At 32.8% G+C, this 19,324-nt stretch overlaps 1 protein-coding gene across 12 annotated transcripts in view; it reads right to left on the bottom strand.

Moving 5' to 3' along the window:
- Positions 1-19,324, bottom strand: part of VPS13B (vacuolar protein sorting 13 homolog B) — an 811,203-nt gene that overhangs the window by 357,814 nt on the left and 434,065 nt on the right. For all 12 annotated transcript variants that reach the window (XR_006706367.1, XM_045454090.1, XM_045454093.1 and 9 more), the window contains 2 exons: positions 12,842-13,062; positions 145-348 (listed from right to left, as the gene is read on the bottom strand). Coding sequence is in view for 11 of the 12 variants with exons in the window: in XM_045454090.1 (XP_045310046.1) it covers positions 145-348; positions 12,842-13,062 (425 nt within the window). In the remaining variant the exon portion in view is untranslated. The remainder of the gene's footprint in view (positions 1-144; positions 349-12,841; positions 13,063-19,324) is intronic.

Consider the following 19,324-nt stretch of genomic DNA (forward strand, 5'->3'; position numbering starts at 1 on the left):
GCCACTGCTACCACAGCTCCCCATGAACCTTCTGAACCTGCCAGCTTCCACAGAAATGAGGTCATCTTCATTCTCAGCCCTGATATAGAACTCTGTGGTATATATCACCCTTCACTGGCAGCAGAACCTTTCAGAAACACTTACCTCAGTAGTAGTTCCAACATCAGCAGATGGGCTGCATGTGCTGGTATCTGGAGGAGCAGTGCCTACACTGCTTCTCACTGGAGAACCAGGGACAGGCCCCGCCACGGTTTCTGCATAGGCTGATGAAGGACTGAGATTACCTCTCCTCTGAATCTTATTCCAGACCTTATTCATGATCTCAGTCAGTTCATAGAAAAGCTGCACCTGAGCAGAAGAAAAAGGGAAAACGAGTCTTTCAACTTCCAGTCACAATTGACTAAATTACTACATGTGAAAAAATTAAAACAAGTCCAGGGAAATAAGAATATATGAAATAAAAATCTATCAGTATATCACCAATCATGATATTATATCATGATCTGTAATCTATGATAATTATCTAATATATGTATTATAATAATACATATGGTCATGAATATTTTATGATACTATGATTCAGATGAGATATACAAAGAACAATTCATACAGCAAGTTTACAATTTTAAGTATTTTATCGTGATTTGAATTTGAAGCAGATATAATGAATTTACCCATACTTGATGTTTGCCACATATTCAAACTTTGATATTTTATGAGCAATTTACTTTTTTTTGGAAAAAGTGTTAATACAGCAATAATGTTAATTAAACAGCTTATTATGAAAGAGTGGATTGCTTTTAATACACAACTAATAGAACACAAAGAAATGCCTCTTAAACAGAGGTATCAGAATTAGATGTCAAATGTATACTAGTAAATATGATTATTTAATTACACATGAAATAATTACCATTCTTATTTCTAAATGTTTTCCACATTTAAATTCTCCCTACTTTTCTGAGGAATAAATCTGAAACAGGATTTCTCACCCAGTAAAATAAACTGGAAAAGAATGACATAACATAGAATGGTAAAAGGAAAATGTTACATATAAGACTTTGCTATAGATAAAGAACATAAACTATTCAACCTACCATTCCCCTTAGATTTGTCATTCCAATATTCAGAGGAAAAAAATTGTTTAACTTGCACATTGTTTGACTAAGTTCTAAGATATTTACACAAGATTTCATAAATAAGCATTAATCACGGAATTTGTATGACAACATATTGCCATACACTGTATAAAACAAGCCCAAGGAAAAAAATGCAAACAAAATATATAAGCAAATCCACAGCTGGATACCATATTCTGCTTGCCATTAAAAAAAAAAAAAGGGTGAAATTCTCATATTTATAAGAAGTTTCAGCCCCAGGACACATCCAGATGATAAAGCTGGCTTCTTATGTGGGCAGAACAGATGCATAAAAACACTGTTGTCAACCCTTATTTGATATAAAACAGTACTTAGGTTACAGTTTTCTCCTGCTTTTTGTGTGATGAAGTCTCAAATCTCAGGTTATAGCTCTTTTTGCTTTAAAAAAAAAACATCTAATGGCTAGAGATCTTACGAAACACCTCTTAGAAAAATTTTAGTTCAAATTCTTTTGTCTTTCATAATCAAGAATGAGTTCTCCCTAAAAAGAAACAATTTTATTGCAAACCGTATTTTGAAAAAAGATTTACTTCTTCAACAATTAAAACTGACAAATAAGGAGAGCATACACCAAAGAAAACAACTTCTAGATACTTCTAAGGGCATAAAGTTAATTTATTTAAGAGAACTGATGCTTTTATTGTCACTATTTCTTATTTCCTTTAACTGTTACCCTTCAATAGTTATGTATGAATGGCACTAAGTATGTGCATAATTAATGTGCCAAGCAAACACAGACATAAACTATAAACATATTTTTATTTTCAAAGGAGAAAGTTACTATCACAGAATTCAGACTTGGCAAATTCAAAGGTTTTAAAAAAATTAAAAAATATGAAGATAAATATTCAATTCTTATCCTTCAAGCTGTACTGAAAACTGCCAATGAAAGCTATCACTACCCCCCTATTAAAATGTCTAAAATCAAAAAGCCTAACCATAACAATATTGGCAAAGACGAAACTCTCATTTACTGCTGATCAGAATGCAAAATGTAGAATAGTTTGGTGGTTTCTGAAAAAGACATACATCTACCATAGGATCCAGCCACTGCACTCTTGTTTCACCAAGAAAAATGAAAGTCTATATCCACACAAAGACAGAACACAAACGTTCATAGCAGTTTTTCTGTAATAATCCACAACTGGAAAAAAATCTCAAATCTTCACCAGTAAGGGGACAAATAATATGTAGTATATGCATGCAACAGAATATCTATCAATAAAAAGAAATCAACTATGGATTCATGAAAAACATGACCTAACCTGAAAATAATTATGCTGAATGAAAGAAGCTAGGTTTAAAAAAAAAAAAAAAAAAAAAAAAAAAAAAAAAAAGGAGAGACAGAGACACAGAATACAACTGTATGATTCTATTTATACAAAATCTTAGCAAATGACAAGTATCCATAATGACAGAATTACTGGTTGCCTGGGATGGGGTAAGAAGTAAAATGGAGGATTATGAAGTGGCATAAAGAAACTTTTGAGGATGATGGATGTATGCATTATCTTGATTCTGAGAATGGTTTCATGGGTGTACATATGTCAAATATCCTAGCATTAATTTAAACATGTGCAGTTCATTGGATGTAAGTATATCCCAATAAAACTTTAAAACTTTCTTAAAGATGAGCACCATGTGAGGCAGCTTTATATACACTATGTATGAAGATGACTGAATATCAATAATATCTTGTGTATCGAATACCTAATGAATACCAAAAATGTAATGTTTCACTGTTTAAAACTTAATTTCACATCTATTTTCTCATTTACTCTATAACCAATCACATAGGAGATTTACTTGGATTGGAGAGGCTGAGAGAAGCCTCAAGCCGATACATTTCTAAAGAAGAGACATGATTTAAGTGGATGCAAAAAGCCACTGCAGTCTTATGAATAGCAAGAGCAATAGCCAAGTGCAGGAGATGATGTAGGGGCATCGAAAGGCTCTATCCAGTTAGCGAAGGACTTGTTTTGCAAGGTATTAGGAGAGAGAAGAGTAATCATAAAGGTAGGTAGAAGAAAACCATGGGTATACAATTTCAATGGAAATCAAGCAAGAGAATGGAATTTCAACAAGTGATTACTACTCCATGTTGAACACCAAAGAGCTCTAAGTGAATATATATTTTAAAAGGCTAGCTCATTTGGTATGCAGGTTATCACTAATCATTAAAACTCAATTTCAAAAAAGAGAAAAGACTTTTGTCAAAAACTTAAAAACAAGCAAACAAAAAAAAAGCCTTTGCATATAAAGCATAATCCTTACCCAGTCTAATTTTGCATAAAGATAAAAATAAAAATCAGGGGACTCAGAAAAATTAAAAATGAGTGGTACAAAAAATACAAATCTAGTTTTGTCTAAACTCAATGGTGTGCTCTTAGACAGTAATGCCAAATTCTACTTCCTTACTGAAAACTGAACATAACTTAGCAATAAAAACTATGAATAAACAGGATAAAAAAGGAGCATAAAACCTATTCTTCCTCTAGTTTCACATACTAAAACCCAAAATGGCAAAGATGGTTTTATGTTCCTGGAAATGCCTTATAGCAAGACAAAATATATCAATTTATTGGCTAGGGGAAAACTGAAACTCTATTATATTAAAAAGAGGATTCTACAGGCTCCTTTAATTTTAGAATAAACATAATTTTTAAGGTTAAAGAGAATAGTGACTAAACACATTAAAGAGAATTGGGTAACTTTGGTAAAACAGTTAAGATAAAGGCAAGGGTTAATGAAAATCATCCCTAGGAACAAAAACTCTCATTATTCAACTGTGTTAAATATTTATAGTGTCGAAGACCCTTGAACGGCAATGAGTTCTAGGAACTGACATAGTTTAGTTCACCATAGTTGATACAGAGACCCACAATAATCCCTAATATGACAATGAATTTATCCTGGGTCTGCCCTACATACAGAGTTGCACACTGTATTTTCAAATACAGTGGGGTGCCTGAGTGGCTCAGTTGGTTGAGTGTTTGACTTCAGCTCAGGTCATGGTTTCATGGTTCATGAGTTGAGTCCTACATCGGGCTCTGGGCTGGCAACTGGAGCCTGAAGCCTGCTTTGGACTCTGTGTCTCCTCTCTCTACCCCACCCCAGCTGGCACGCTGTCTCTGTCTCTCTCAAAAATAAATAAACATTAAAAATAAATAAATGAATGAATGAATGAATGAATGAATGAATGAAATACATCAACTACTTGCAGGCTTTGTATCTAAGCAATGATAAATCAAATTAATTAATATACCAGTGTCAAAACTTCTGATATGACTCTAATGGATAAACAAAAAAAAATGATATTTAAGAAGAAATTATTTCCTTAAAATGGAATCAAGAATCTTATACACTGGCTACAATGTATAAAAGCTTCTGATAGTATATGCAAAATTTAGTGGATATACACATTGTTCTAGGGAACAGGCTCATAGCTTTTGTTGGATTCTCAAAGAGGTCCATGACACAAAAAAAGGACTCAAGAAGCACTATCCTTCACAAACACAAAAACCAAACAGATGGAATAACCACTCACAAAAAAGGCGGTGTTATATTGAGTCATTAATTTTAAAAATAAAAATCATAAATGAAATTTTAGGATACACATGGATGTCTGTATTTTAGGGGCCCATTATACTCTTTTTATAAGGCAGGATACCCAGAAAATAAAAAAAAAGACCTATAGATAATATTTCATCAAGAAAGATTGAACATTTTTGGTAACAGATGCCATACAGGCAAATAACTGCATTACAAATTCAGGGTTTGTATTCATAGTGCCTAAGGGAAGCTCTTGGAATTGCTAAGAAATTTAACAGAAAAACTGTGTAAATGATATGAATTATCAATTAGTAAAACAAATTCATTGACCAATAAACATTTAAAAACTGCTCAACCTTATTAATAATCAGGAAAATACAAACTAATGTAAACAATTTGAATTGCCAATTCACAAAAGAGCAAACTCAATGGCCAAGAAACATTTAAAAAGATGATCACAAAACATAGGAGACTCTTAAGAACTGAGAGAAAACAGGGTTGATGGGGGGGTAGGAGGGAGGGGAGTGTGGGTGTGGGGTATGGAGGAACGCACCTGTTGGGATGAGCACTGGGTGTTGCATGGAAACCAACTTGACAATAAATTTCATATTAAGAAAAAAAAAAGATCAAACATCGGGTTTCATTTCCCTTCAGTATGAGGGACTTCTTTTAGGATTTCTTGTAGTGCAGTTCTACAGGTGATAGATTCTTTTATGTGAAAATGTCTTAATTTAATATTCATACACATGTATTTTTTTGTAATTTAGAATTCTAGGTTGAGAAGCTGTATTTTTTCCCCTGCAATTTAAAGATGTTATATTCTTCTGCTCTCTATACTCAGAAGAAGTGAGCTAATAATCAAATTTTGGTTGTCTTGTATGTAATGTGTCATTTCTCTAAAGACACTTTCAAGATTTGCTCTTTATCTGTGGATTTCAACAGATGCATTAAGAAAGGCATGGCCTTCTCATGTTGTATGGGCCAAGGGCAGGCCACCCCATGATGAGCCAAGCCACTTTGGCATGAAGATTATTTTAAATTAAGTAACAATCAAAAAAGCAATACCAGCAGATTCAGGAAAAGCTCTCTGCCTCCCCCACAACTGCCTCAAAGAATTTAGGTAGAGGACCTGCACTAGGAAGAGAATTATCACCACAAAGAACTACATTATGATATGAACTAGACATGGTAGATAGGGAGGAACCTATCAAGGCCTGTTTGATCAAAGTCCTCTAAGTCCCACGGTTTCTAAGTGGCCCAGCAAACATTAGCTTACTAGACAATTACTCTTTATCATCTTCCTATAAATTGCATTCATTTTCTCTAAAGTCCCAGACTTTCTCCTTAGTCCAAAATGGTATATATAACTCATTTTGCCTGTCATGGGAATTTCCATGTCTGTGTGGATTCCCCATATTTACACTGTTAGATTTTATTTTCTCCTGTTAATCTGTCCATGTCAACTTGATTCTTAGTCCACCTAGAAGGACCTTGAGGAGACAGGGCATTCTCACTCTCCCACAGTGTGTTTATCTTATTCATCCTTGTTCTCATTTCTGGTTGGTGTATGTAGTATTGGGCTTGTAGTACTCAGTATTATTCTGCAATTGGGGGTTAAAATCAAGCCATCTTTTGTAATTGTGAAAATCCAGAGGGAGTCTGGAAGCCTATGCTAGAGCAACCACTCACAAGAGAGAATCTCATGTTTTTATCATTAAAATTTAGGTTAATCTGGCACACAAGGATATAAAACAGTATCAACTCTTTACCAAACCTCTGAATACATAATGATTCTTCAAAGTGTTATACTGTTTTGTGGCTTCCTAGCCCTCTGGAAGACTGCTACATCCTACCAGAGATACTCATAACAATTTACAAAGAGGGTATCACATTTTGTATTGGAGTCAATCTAAAAACTAACACAGTTGGCATTCCTATAATATTTCAGAATTTACAAGGTATTTTCACATATTTCATAAATATCTGAAACTTCCCAACAACCTTGTGATCAGCTTTGGTTATAGAAGCTGATACAATTAAACAGAGCTGGTTTATGAGGACTTACCAAGAAGATAAAGTTGGAATTAAATGAAAAGATAAGAATTATCACATTTTGGGTAAAGGCATTCTTGAGGCATGAGGTTCACTCAGCCTTGGTTTAATTCTCAAAAAAAAAAAGATCTTGGTATTTGGGGAGCAGCAAGGAGGCCTTGGGAGCCAGGTGATGGAGGTTTAAGGACAAAAAGAGTGAGCAGGCATTAGAAAGAAATACCAGATGAAAACCTATGTGATGACTTTGCTTAGAACCAGTTTATATTTAAAAACAACAACAAAACCTGACCTCTGTTCCAAACAAAGTGGATATCTGATAAAGATATTCCAGAGTTCGGACTTGAGCGACAACATGACATTTAATAAGATTCCACAGAAATCACAATACCCTTCAGAATCTCAAAGTAAAAGAAGTTTTTTTTTTTTTAAAAAAGATTCAAAATAATATATTTCCAGGTTAAAACACTAATAGCAATAGAATTTATTCTCAGCTAGGACGGCTATGGATGTCCAGAACATATAGAGTAGTACAATCCTCTCAAGGCTATAATGACTTTCATAAGTTCCTAAAGTAGAAGGTCTCTGATGGACAACTCCAAGTAGTAGCTGGATGTCTATCATATAGAGATTAAACTACTATTAAACTATGAATATAAAAAATTTTTCTATTTTTTCCTTAAGTTTCTTCATATCCTTTTGGAATTTGTTGTTACAATCATTCCCTCCTCATTCCCACTCCCTTCTCCAGGCAATGAGGAATCTGTCACAATATAGTAGTCTGCATATTCTAACGTTTTATATAGTTGTAATTATACAGTAAGTACTCTTTATCTGACTTTCTTCACTTGGTGTAATGATTACAATATTCATCCATTACGTTGCATTTTATCAATAATTCAGATCTTTGATGACTGACTAGTATTATATTATATAGATAGATCATAATTTGTTTAGTTACCGTTTAATTATTTATGAACATTTGAGTTGTGATCAGTTTTGGGCTATACAAATAAGCTGCCAAAAACATCGACATAAAAGTCTCTGCATAGCCATATATTTGCGTTTCTTTAAGGAAAAACATAGGGAGGAATGGCTGTGTCACATGGTAAGTGCATGTCATACTTTTTCAGGAATTTCCAAGTTGTTTCCAAAGTTGTATAATTTTTATATTCCCACCAACAGTACACAAAGAGTTCTAGATGGTTCACAATGCTCATTTTTATTTCAGCCAATCTAATTGGTGTATAGTGGGTTGTCTTCATTTTACATTTTATTTTTCCTGATGAATAATGATGATATGCATCTTTTCATGTGCTTACTGACCAATAACATCTTGAGTGGTGAAAGTCTGTTCAAATCTTACTCCCATTATATAAACTATTCTTTGTCATCACGTTAACGACTAGAAAGGGTTCTTTAAATATCTTCCATAACATGGGACACCTGGGTGGCTCAGTTGGTTAAGCGTCTGATTCTTGGTTTCGGTTCAGGTCATGATCTCACAGTTCATGGGTTCTAGCCCTGTGTATGGCCCCACACTGTTAGTATAGAGCCTGCTTGAGATTCTCTTTCTTTCTCTCTCTGCCTCGTCCCTGCTCATGTGCTTGCTCTCTCTCTCTCTCTCTCTCTCTCTCTCAAAATAAACAAATAAACTTTAAAGAAATATTTTGCATAATAGTTTCATGAATATTTTACAAATACTTTCTCTTAGTGTTTGGCTTTCTGCTCTGTTACTGAGTCTTTCAAAGAGAAAATGTTTTAAACTTGATTATGCCCAGTATCAAAATCAATTTTGCCCTCTGAACAATACTGACTCATCCATCTGTGAACAGGTGTATGTCTCCAGTTAGGTGTTAAGTTCTCCCAGCAATGCTTTCCAGTTTTTACGGTAAAGGTCTTGGATATCTTTAGATTCATTTGTTTATGTTTCTGGAAACCAGTATAAATGGAAGGGATTCATTCAACCTTCCAACTGTTTGCTGCTAATATATATTAATAAATAACTTTTTATATATTACTATTGTCTCCTGCAACCTTGATAATTTTATTAGTTCTAGTAATAGTTGCTTAATTCCTCTAGGATTTTCTTAAAAAAATTTTGTTAGATACAAACAGAGTTTTACCTCTTTTCTTATCTTTATGCCTTTTGATTTCCTTTGGTTTACTGGAATGGCTACAACATCCAGGATGATATACAACAGGTGATGAAAGCCCACATTCTGGGCTTTTTTCTGATTTTAGTTGAAAACAATTCAGTGTGATATTAAGTATGATGTTTGATTTACTACATATGTCCTTTACAGTTTTGAAAAATTCTTTAATATTAATTCTTTAGTATTCTTTAATATTAAATTCTTATTTAATATTCTCAATTTGCTGAGAGTTTTAATCATAAATGGTTGGTTAAATTTTGTCAAATGTTTTACCTGCTTCTAACAGAAATTATCATATGATTTTTCTCAACTGTTACTGATACGGTGAATTATACCAAATGATTTTTGAATATTAAAGCATCCTACTTTGTCATAATATATTAACTTTTTTTATATACTGCTACAACGATTTGCTAATATTTAAGAATTTTACATCTATTTTCATGAGGGATTTCTAATTCCTTCTTTTTCAGGATTTGATAACAGAATTATGCTGGCTTTGGGGTGCCTGAATGGTTCAGTTGGTTGAGCGTCTGACTCTTGACTGCAGCTCAGGTCATGATTTCATGGTTCATGGGATTGAGCCCCACATTGTGTTCTGAGCTGACAATATGGAGCCTGCTTGGAAGTCTCTTTCTCTCTCTCTCTGCCCCACCCTACCCTGCTTGTGCTCTCTTTCTCTCTCTCTCTCTCAAAATAAATAAATAAACATTAAAATAAAATGTATAAAAAATATACACTGGCTCATAAAACAAGTTGAGAAGGAATCCTCCATTCTCTATCCCTGAAAAAAGATTTATAAAACTTTTCTATTTTTTCCCTTGACTATTTGACAGAATTCACCCATTGGGGCCTGAAACGGTCTTTATAAACTTGTTCTGATATCACAATTTCTATTAGAAATATATAAGGATATTCAGATTTTATATTTCTTCTTGTATTATTTTTTGATCAGTTATTTTTTAGTCAAAATTTCTATTTCACCTATATTGTTACACTTGCCGGCATAAAGTTGTCCATATTCTATTATGCTTTTAAAGTCTGTAGGATCTGTGTGATAAACCTCCTCCTTCATTCCCAATATTGGTAATTTGTAGTTTATCTTTCTTATATTGTAACAGTCGTCTCTGCTCTTATCTTTATTATTTTCTTCCTTTCACTTATTTGGGTTTATCTTACTCTTTTCTTAGCTTTCTGAAGTGGAACCATAAGTGAATGACTTAGGGTCTTTATTTCTTTTTTAAAAAAAATTTTTTTTCAACGTTTATTTATTTTTGGGACAGAGAGAGACAGAGCATGAACGGGGGAGGGCCAGAGAGAGAGGGAGACACAGAATCGGAAACAGGCTCCAGGCTCTGAGCCATCAGCCCAGAGCCTGACGCGGGGCTCGAACTCACGGACCGCGAGATCGTGACCTGGCTAAAGTCGGACGCTTAACCGACTGCGCCACCCAGGCGCCTTTTTTTTTTTTTTTAATTTTTTTTTTCAACGTTTATTTATTTTTGGGACAGAGAGAGACAGAGCATGAACAGGGGAGGGGCAGAGAGAAGGGTCTTTATTTCTAATGTTAATATTTAAAATTATGTTTTCCCTTGAAGAGTACTTTACTATATCCACCTTTTTTATTGTCACTCAACCAAAATATGTTATTTCCAAGTGATTTTTGTCTTTGATTCATAAATTATTTAGAAGCATGTTTATTGTACAGTTTTCTAGATAATTACTGATTACTAATATATTTTGACTGTGATAATATACTGTACTTTACTTTGATCTCTTAAACAAAATGAGAGAATGTACACCTGAAAAAAAATGTTCATTCCATGGTTGTTCAATATGGTGTTCTATAAATGTCAATTAGATAAGGCAAGTTGGTAGGGTATTTCATACTTTACCTCCAATTATTTTTTTATTTTTATCTGTTTGTTTCATCAATCACTGAGAAAGATGTTCTAAAACCTTCCTACTATGTCTGTGGTCAATTTTTTTCATCTTCTATATCTCCATATTATTATTTTTCATCTAGTTGTTTTAAATTTTTTTTTTCAACGTTTTTATTTATTTTTGGGACAGAGAGAGACAGAGCATGAACGGGGGAGTGGCAGAGAGAGAGGGAGACACAGAATCGGAAACAGGCTCCAGGCTCTGAGCCATCGGCCCAGAGCCCGATGCGGGGCTCGAACTCACGGACCGCGAGATCGTGACCTGGCTGAAGTCAGACGCTTAACTGACTGCGCCACCCAGGCGCCCCACATCTAGTTGTTTTATAATTGCTGAGGGAGGTCGCAAAAAAGTTCCTACTACAGAGTACTGAATAGAATCATCCATTTTTTCCCTTCAATTCTGTCCATTTTAGTTTCATATCCTTATTTATCTCTGGTAATACCCTTTTTCGTTATGTTTATTTGATATTAAAATAAGCAAATCCAGCCGTCCTCTGCTGTTTGTATGGTATATTTTTCCTATGCATTTATTTATATTGTATAATTTTTTTTATATTTCAAGTGCTTTGGTTTTAAGCAATATATAATGGAATCTTGCTGTTTTCCCCACTCTGTCAATCTTTGCCTTTTAATAGGAGTAAACATTAAAGGGACAGTAAACATTTTTTTGTTAAAGGATCAGATAGTAAATATTCTGAGCCATGCTGTTTTCTGGTGCTCCTACTTACTTCTGCAGAACAGCAACTTCAGACGAAATGTAAAAAATGGGTTTTTGGCCTGCAGGCTTTAGTTTGCTAACTCATGGTCTAAATACTCCTAGTTAACATCATTAACATTTAATATAATCATTGGTAAGAATATCTTAGCCCTTCCATTTTACTGTTTTCTGTTTCTACCCTCTGTTTTTAAACTCGTGTTACCACTTCTTGACTTGTTTAGATTATTTGATTTTTTTTTTTTTTTTTTTTTTTTTTTGGTATTTCACTTTAATATGTCTATTGGCTTTGGGCGCTGTCTCTTGGTAGTTTTGCATTTTATTTTTAGTACTTATTTTAGGAGACTGTAATATATGTTGAAAAACTTTCACAGTCTAGTCAGAATTTACATTGTGCCACTTCACATGATATTTAGAAATCTGGCAACTATTAGGTCCCTTAATTCATCTTCCACTAACCAGGCAGGGAGAAGAGGACAAGGAAGGAGGATGGTATCAGTAAGGAGGCTCTATAAAATATGAAATAATATTTGGACCCACTCTAAAAAACACACTCTAAAATTGGCTTATTTAGTGGTTTGTAATCACTAATGCTGAGAGAAACTTAGATCAACATTGACCTGTCAGAATACACACCTATCTAAAAAGAGTTATTTCAAAATATAATTTCAAATAGTATTCAACACTGACAATCTATGTAGAAAGTATATCACAGTCTGCTTGAGGTGAAAGAAACAAATTATCTGTATGCAATTAGTAATTTGTATACATCGGGGATTGGAATTCATATGAAATTGTAACACGACAGATTTCAGTATGTTTGGCCTACGGCAACTAAAATGTTACAGGATTAGCAAAATATATTTCTTAAGTACTAAACAATGCTTTTTAAAAAATATTACATGTTGAGCAAAAGAAGTCCTGGGTGAGAATCCGGTTGAAAATTATATTTGATCACTTTAACAGTCTCTTCTAGTCTGATAATAAAGTAGTTCTTCAGCTTTAAACACTTCACATCTGCAACTGATTTCATTCTTTCAGCCAAAAGATGCATTTATTCTGCCACCATTACATTTTCAGAAGAGTTTAAATTACAAAACTTGAGAGAGCTTCAAAGCAATACTTAATCTAACCATTCTGATCTTGATGACTCTGTTAAAAATAACTTAGGACACGAAACAGAAGAGAAACCCTTCACAAAATTGATAACAATTGTTCTTAAATCACATTATTTTAAATTTCCTTTCATAAATCAAATATACTAACCTGAGGATTTGAGCATTTTATCTGAAGTGACTCTAGGTCAACATGGAGACAGACAACAAATGAATGCCTTGTATCAGGTCCTGTAGCAAGTAGTTTTTGAGATGTAACAGCTAGAGTAGAGGTACAACCCATAGGTTCCACTAGGCAAAGTGTCACTTGTTTTCCAAAAAGGGTATACATGCTGAAATGATGCAAGCTGATAGTCCAAGGAAAAGCATTACCTGATAATAAGAACAAAAAGCAGTAGAGAAGCACACATATAAAATATAGTTGCCACTTGATAGTAAAGGGACTATTGTCTATTTTTGAAATGTGAAACATTTACTATAGCATCAAAAAAGCAAATATACTATCCCAGAGACAAATGTGGTAAATAATTTAACTGCTATTTAAAAGTAACCTTTGATAAATGTTAACACTTGCATTTATTATAACACACTACTGTAACAATAATTATATACATTATACAACACACAGAAATAGCAACACACTACTATCTCAGTAATTATATATATTATAAAACATGTAGAAATAGAACTTAAGGAAATGAGATACACATATAAATAGAAGTTCTGACTTCCTCTTCTTTCATCCTAGTGGATTGCGTTGTGCAACTGCTGGGGATGTATTCATTTTACCTTGGAGACCACAGAAAATGTGTTCTATTGGGAAAATACAATGATTTTTGCATGGAGTGAAGGTGACCAAGATCTAGCTGAGGAATAAGAGAGGAAAAAAATAATCTATTATGGTCTCTTGGACTACCTGTACCAGAATCAGGTGCGTCCTTATATAAGCCACAGATTGCTGATTTTTAATTTGGACTTACTTAATCAGAATATCTGGTGGTAAGACCCAGGATGCATTTTGATATCTTCATTCTTATGTATAATATGTTATTTTTAAATAAAATATACTTGAGAAAAAATAAGCACTCATAAATTTCAGGAGTAAAAGCAAAATTCCTTTTCTTCTTTTATACTTTTTATTAATGTACCAAAGGTTGATATAAATTATGAGATAAAACCATTTTTTAATGCAGCTATAAAGTATTTTGTGAAATGATTTTTAACCGTATACTTAGTATTAGAATATTTATTAACACTTATTCTTTAGATGTCAACTGATGCAAATTAGATTACTATGACACAGTGTTGACTTTGCAGTTCTACTAGCACTTGTATGTGTAGATATTGTAGACATCTTTTTAAGTAGCCAAATTAGTTTTAATAAATTGAAAATACTTAATTTCTAATTAGAGAGTTACTAGTACTCCACTGAAGATAAATTAGGAAATAGAATAAAGAAGAAAAATCAAAATCAGTCATAAACTAGAAAATATAAAGAAGGAAAGTTAAAACCAGTCAAAATGAAACATACTAATGCCTCAATAAAGATAAATTAGAAAATAAATAAAAAAGAAAAATTGAAACTAGTCAAAACCCTGCTGCTCCAAATAACTATTAACGTAGTTTTATTTCCTTCTTGTTTTTTCTCCGTTGTGCTGGATATGCCCACACAGAGCCAGGGTCACACTATATTTTTAGATACAGGTTATTTTCCAATGCTTAATTACTACCTGAATCATTTATATTTAAATTCCATATATATAAGATATTTATTTATATGTAATATAAATAAGCATTTAAACTATAAATGGTGATATTAAGTAGATTCGGATTCTTACAAGTTTGAACACTCAAAATACCTTGACCAAATATAGCTCATAAGATTAAAACTAGAATCTTTGAAATTGAGCCTTGGATAATAGAATAAATCTAGCTACACAGGAGGCCACAATAACTTGACTGGAAATAATGAAAACTGCATAATAATGTGTGGTCAGCACTGTGGTACTGTGCCTGTCTTAAGACTTAAAATATTTGCCCCCAAGAAAGAATGACAAACTTTAAATCATCTGTAACTAATTCTAAAATTATTTTAAAACCTACACAAAGTGCTATGCTATTTACAAAATAAATGCTTTGCCAAATTTGTCTTAAAATATTCTGGAATGATTTCAGGTCACATATTTTAAAACTGGTAGTGAGCTATATATAGTTTCTCAAATTTTATGTTACCCAAGAAATGTTAAATGGTAGTTAACATATGTTGGATGAAGGGCACCACATTTAAATTTGTTAAATTAAGAATGAAAATCCCAAATGACATTAGTACTATCTCATATGTGTCTCTGCTTCTTCCTTGGAATGAGACCAATAATTGAAATTTGGTATATCATATTCTAAGTCTTAAACAGAACCTTTAAAACAATAGTTTATGCCCATTTATTTAGTATGCAGATTGTCTTTTTAAAAAGCACACTCTACCTAGAAGATGAGATCTTAACATATAATGACAAAATTCCTACAATTAATCATTCTGAAAAAATTATCAAAACAACAAATCGTTAGCTGCAAAAATATTCCTTTTACATGCACATGCACACAAAATAAAAACACCTTATCATTTATAACACTGGGAATATAATGTTCTAGGTATCCCTAAAATATGCTCAGACATCCACAAATGACATTCCAGAATCATTCATGATTCTGAGACCTTCAAGACTAGTATTTTACTTGAATTGTAAAGTTCTAATGCTGTAACATGTTTTATTTTAGATAAACTATTGATGGAAGAATTCACAAGTTTTCAAAGTATCTAAAAGTAGCAAGAAAACTAAAAACAAAAAAAAAATTGGTAATTCCATTTCTGTGTGAATTTGTAAAAACACTGTTTTGGACAGAGAAAAAGATATCAATAAAATAATTTTCAAGAAAATGACAAATACACAATGATGTGACTCATATTAAATAATCTGAAAGAGCATAATATAACTGGGCTATGGGGAAAAGTAAATACATAAAGAAAATTCGGTAAGACTGTGTGCTACATGTGTCAACAATGGGGAAGGGGCACTGGACTTCATTAGACAATATTAAGTTACAACTGAGAGAAATTTTAAAAATTATCAGTGTGGGTTTCCTTACATTGTATCACATGATGATTTCACACATATTAGAAACAGAAGATAAAAAACAGGTTTAGGTAACATGGAAAATTACATATATATTACACACACACTCAAAAATTTCTATTATCAACGTTGGGGTCAGTAAACAGTGACTAATTATCAGACCCTCTTCACGTGAATTATAAATTTACTTTCTGATCTTGAATCTTGGTGGGTAATGATCAATAATCTGAAAGGTCTTTCCCTTTCTAAAGATGCTCTACTAGACTACAGGAAAAACTGTACATACTTAGGATCAAGGTGAATCCCTTTACAAACATTAATATGGCACATAAAAGTAGGTCAATACTGGAGATACTCTCATTTTTCTTTTTTTAATCTTAGTCACTAAATGTCTTTATAAGCAAACAACAAAAATGTCTTCTAATTTGTTTCCCTTATGTCCCACAATTCAGCATGACTCAAGCAGGTTTTTATTTCAAATATGAATTGATAATGACAGAAATATTTTATTATTTAATGTGAGGTTAACACTTTGGAGGCAGATATACTTTATTCCACATACATAAATGAGCCAAATCTGCTGCCATTGTTTTCCCAAACCACTTAGCACTTGACTGATTTAAGACAGTTAACACAAAGGGTTCTTTAATTCTAAGTGATATTAATTTAAATAATGAATATAACAAATTTTCCTGGCAGAGAGCAGCCAAAATGTCTATAAAACAGGTAAAATGAAAAAGAGTAACCCATAGATTTATTTGCTCTGCAGCCAAGAATTCTACATTTGGAACTTACATAACTCAACACAAAAAAAACCAAATAATTGACAATTAAAAAATGGGCAGAGGACCTGAACAGATATTATTCTAAAAGACATACAAATGATTATACGTATGTGAAAAAATACTCAATATCACTAATTACAGGAAAATGCAAATCAGAACCACAAAGAGATACCATCTCACACCAGTAAGAATGGCTAATATCCAAACAGCAGGAAATAACAAGTACTGGTGAAGATGTGGAGAAAAGGGAACACTTGTGCACCGTTGTTGGGAATGCAAACTGGTGTAGCCACTATAAAGAACAGTATGGAAATTCCTCAAAAAATTAAAATGAGTTAACATATGATCCAGGAATTCCACTGTTGGTTATTTACCCAAAGAAACAAAAGCGCTAATTCGAAAAGATATATGAATACCTATGCTTATTTCAGCACTATTTAAAACACATAAGATATTCAAACACATTCTGAAAGAAAAACAAACACACATTCTGTTTTTACTCCCTTCTCCACATTTTATATATATGTTGTAATATTTACATCTTTTTATTCATAATTTTCTCTAATTATGGCTATTACTTTTCCAGTTAAAGAAGTCCATTTAAAGTTTCTTGTAAGGCTGGTTTCGTGGTGATAAACTCCTGTATCTTTTGTTTGTCTTGGAAACTCTCTTCTTCAAATATGAATGATAATCTTGACATAATTTTCCATGTTTGAACTTAAATGACAATCATATTAACATAGACGATTTACTTAGGATGTTATATAAGAACCTCATGGTAACAAGAAACCCAAAACCTATGATACACAAAGAAAATAAAGAGAAAGAAAGACAAACATAACACAACAGATATGCATCATTCACAAAGGAGAGGAAGTAGAAAGGAACAAAGAACTACAAAAACCACCAGAAAACAAAATTTTTAAATGGCAGTAAGTAAGTTCATACCTTTCAATAATTACTTTAAATGTAAATAGTCTAAATGCTCCAAGCAAAAGACATACTGCAACGGAATGAATAGAAATCAATACTCATCCACATGCTGCCAACAAAAGATTCACCTCGGACCTAAGACACATATAGAATGAAAGTGAAGGGATGGAAAAACATCCACTATGTAAATGGAAGAAAAAAAGTCGAGGTAGCAATACTTGTGTCAAACAAAACAGACTTTAAAACAAAGACTGTAACAAGACAAGGGCATTGCATAATGAGAAAGATATCAATCCAAAAAAAAAAAACATATAACAATTGTAGGTACTCAAGCAACAATGGGACACCTAAATATTTTAAGCAAATATTAACAGACACAAAGAGAGAAATTTATGGTAATAATAGTAGAGGACACTCCACTTATACCAATGTATAGATAACTCAGATAGAAAATCACTAAGGAAACAATGGCTTTGAATGACACAATGGACCAGATGGATATAACAGAAATATACAGAACGCCCCATCCAAAACCAACAGAATATTGCATTCTTTGCAACTGAACATGAAACACTCTCCAAAAAATCACATTATAGGCCATAAAACAAGCATCAATAAATTTAAAAAAAATGAAATGAGACTGGGAAGCAGGAGACAGATGCACAGCTTTCAGTAACTGAAAACAGCCACCTCCTCAGAGAGAGGAAGGCATTCATGCAAAGCGCAAGTGTAGGTAGGTGTTGTCCTGAACTGTATCCTTATGAAAAAGGAGATGCACATTTCTAAATGCATTTCATGAAAGCCTTTTATATATATAGCTTGTGTTTTGCTACTACATGTAAACATCATGATTAGCAAATAAAAATACTTTTATAAATGCTTTCAAAACAAAAGACTGAAATTATACCATGTATCTTTTCTGATAACTATATGAAACAAAAAATAAATCACATGAAAAAAAGTGTAAAAAACACAAACAAATGGAGATGAAACAACATGATACTGAACAACCAATTGGTCAACGAAGCAATCAAATAAGAAATAAAAAAATACACAGAGATAAGTGAAAATGAAAACACAAAGGTCCCAAATCTTTGGTATACAGTGAAAGCAATTCTAAGAGGTAATAATACAACAACACAAGCATTCCTCAAGAACCAAGAAAAAGCTTAAATAAACAATCTAACCTTACACCTAAAGGAACTAGAAAAAGAAGAAAAAACAAAACCCAAAGGGACTAGAAGTAAGGAAGTAATTAAGATCCAAGCAGAAACAAATGACAGAGACCCCCTCCAAAAAAAAAAAAAAAAAAAAATCAATGAAACCTAGGGCTAGTTCTTGAAAAGATAAACAAAACTGACAAACCCTTAGCCAGACTCATGAAGAAAAAGAGAAAGGACTCAAATAAATAAAATGAGAATGAGAGAAGTAACAACTGACACGAAAGACAAAAGATTGTATCAAACTACATGGCATGTAATATTAAAAGTTACATGCCAACAAACTGGACAACCTAAAAGATATGGATATGGATAAATTGCTAGAAACATAACAGTCTTCCAAAACTGAACCATGAAGAAATAGAAAATCTGAACAGACCATTTACAAGTAACAAAAGTGCACTGCCAATCAAAAAACTACCAAAAACCAAAAGTCTAGGATGAAACGGCCTCACAGGTGAATTCCACCAGACACTTAAAGAAAAGTTAATACCTATTCTCCACAAACCATTCCAAAGAATACAAGACAAATGAAAGTTTCTAAATACATTCTATGAGGCCAATA

Source organism: Leopardus geoffroyi, chromosome C3, assembly GCF_018350155.1.
Source record: "Leopardus geoffroyi isolate Oge1 chromosome C3, O.geoffroyi_Oge1_pat1.0, whole genome shotgun sequence".
In the NCBI taxonomy this organism is placed as follows: Eukaryota; Metazoa; Chordata; class Mammalia; order Carnivora; family Felidae; genus Leopardus; species Leopardus geoffroyi.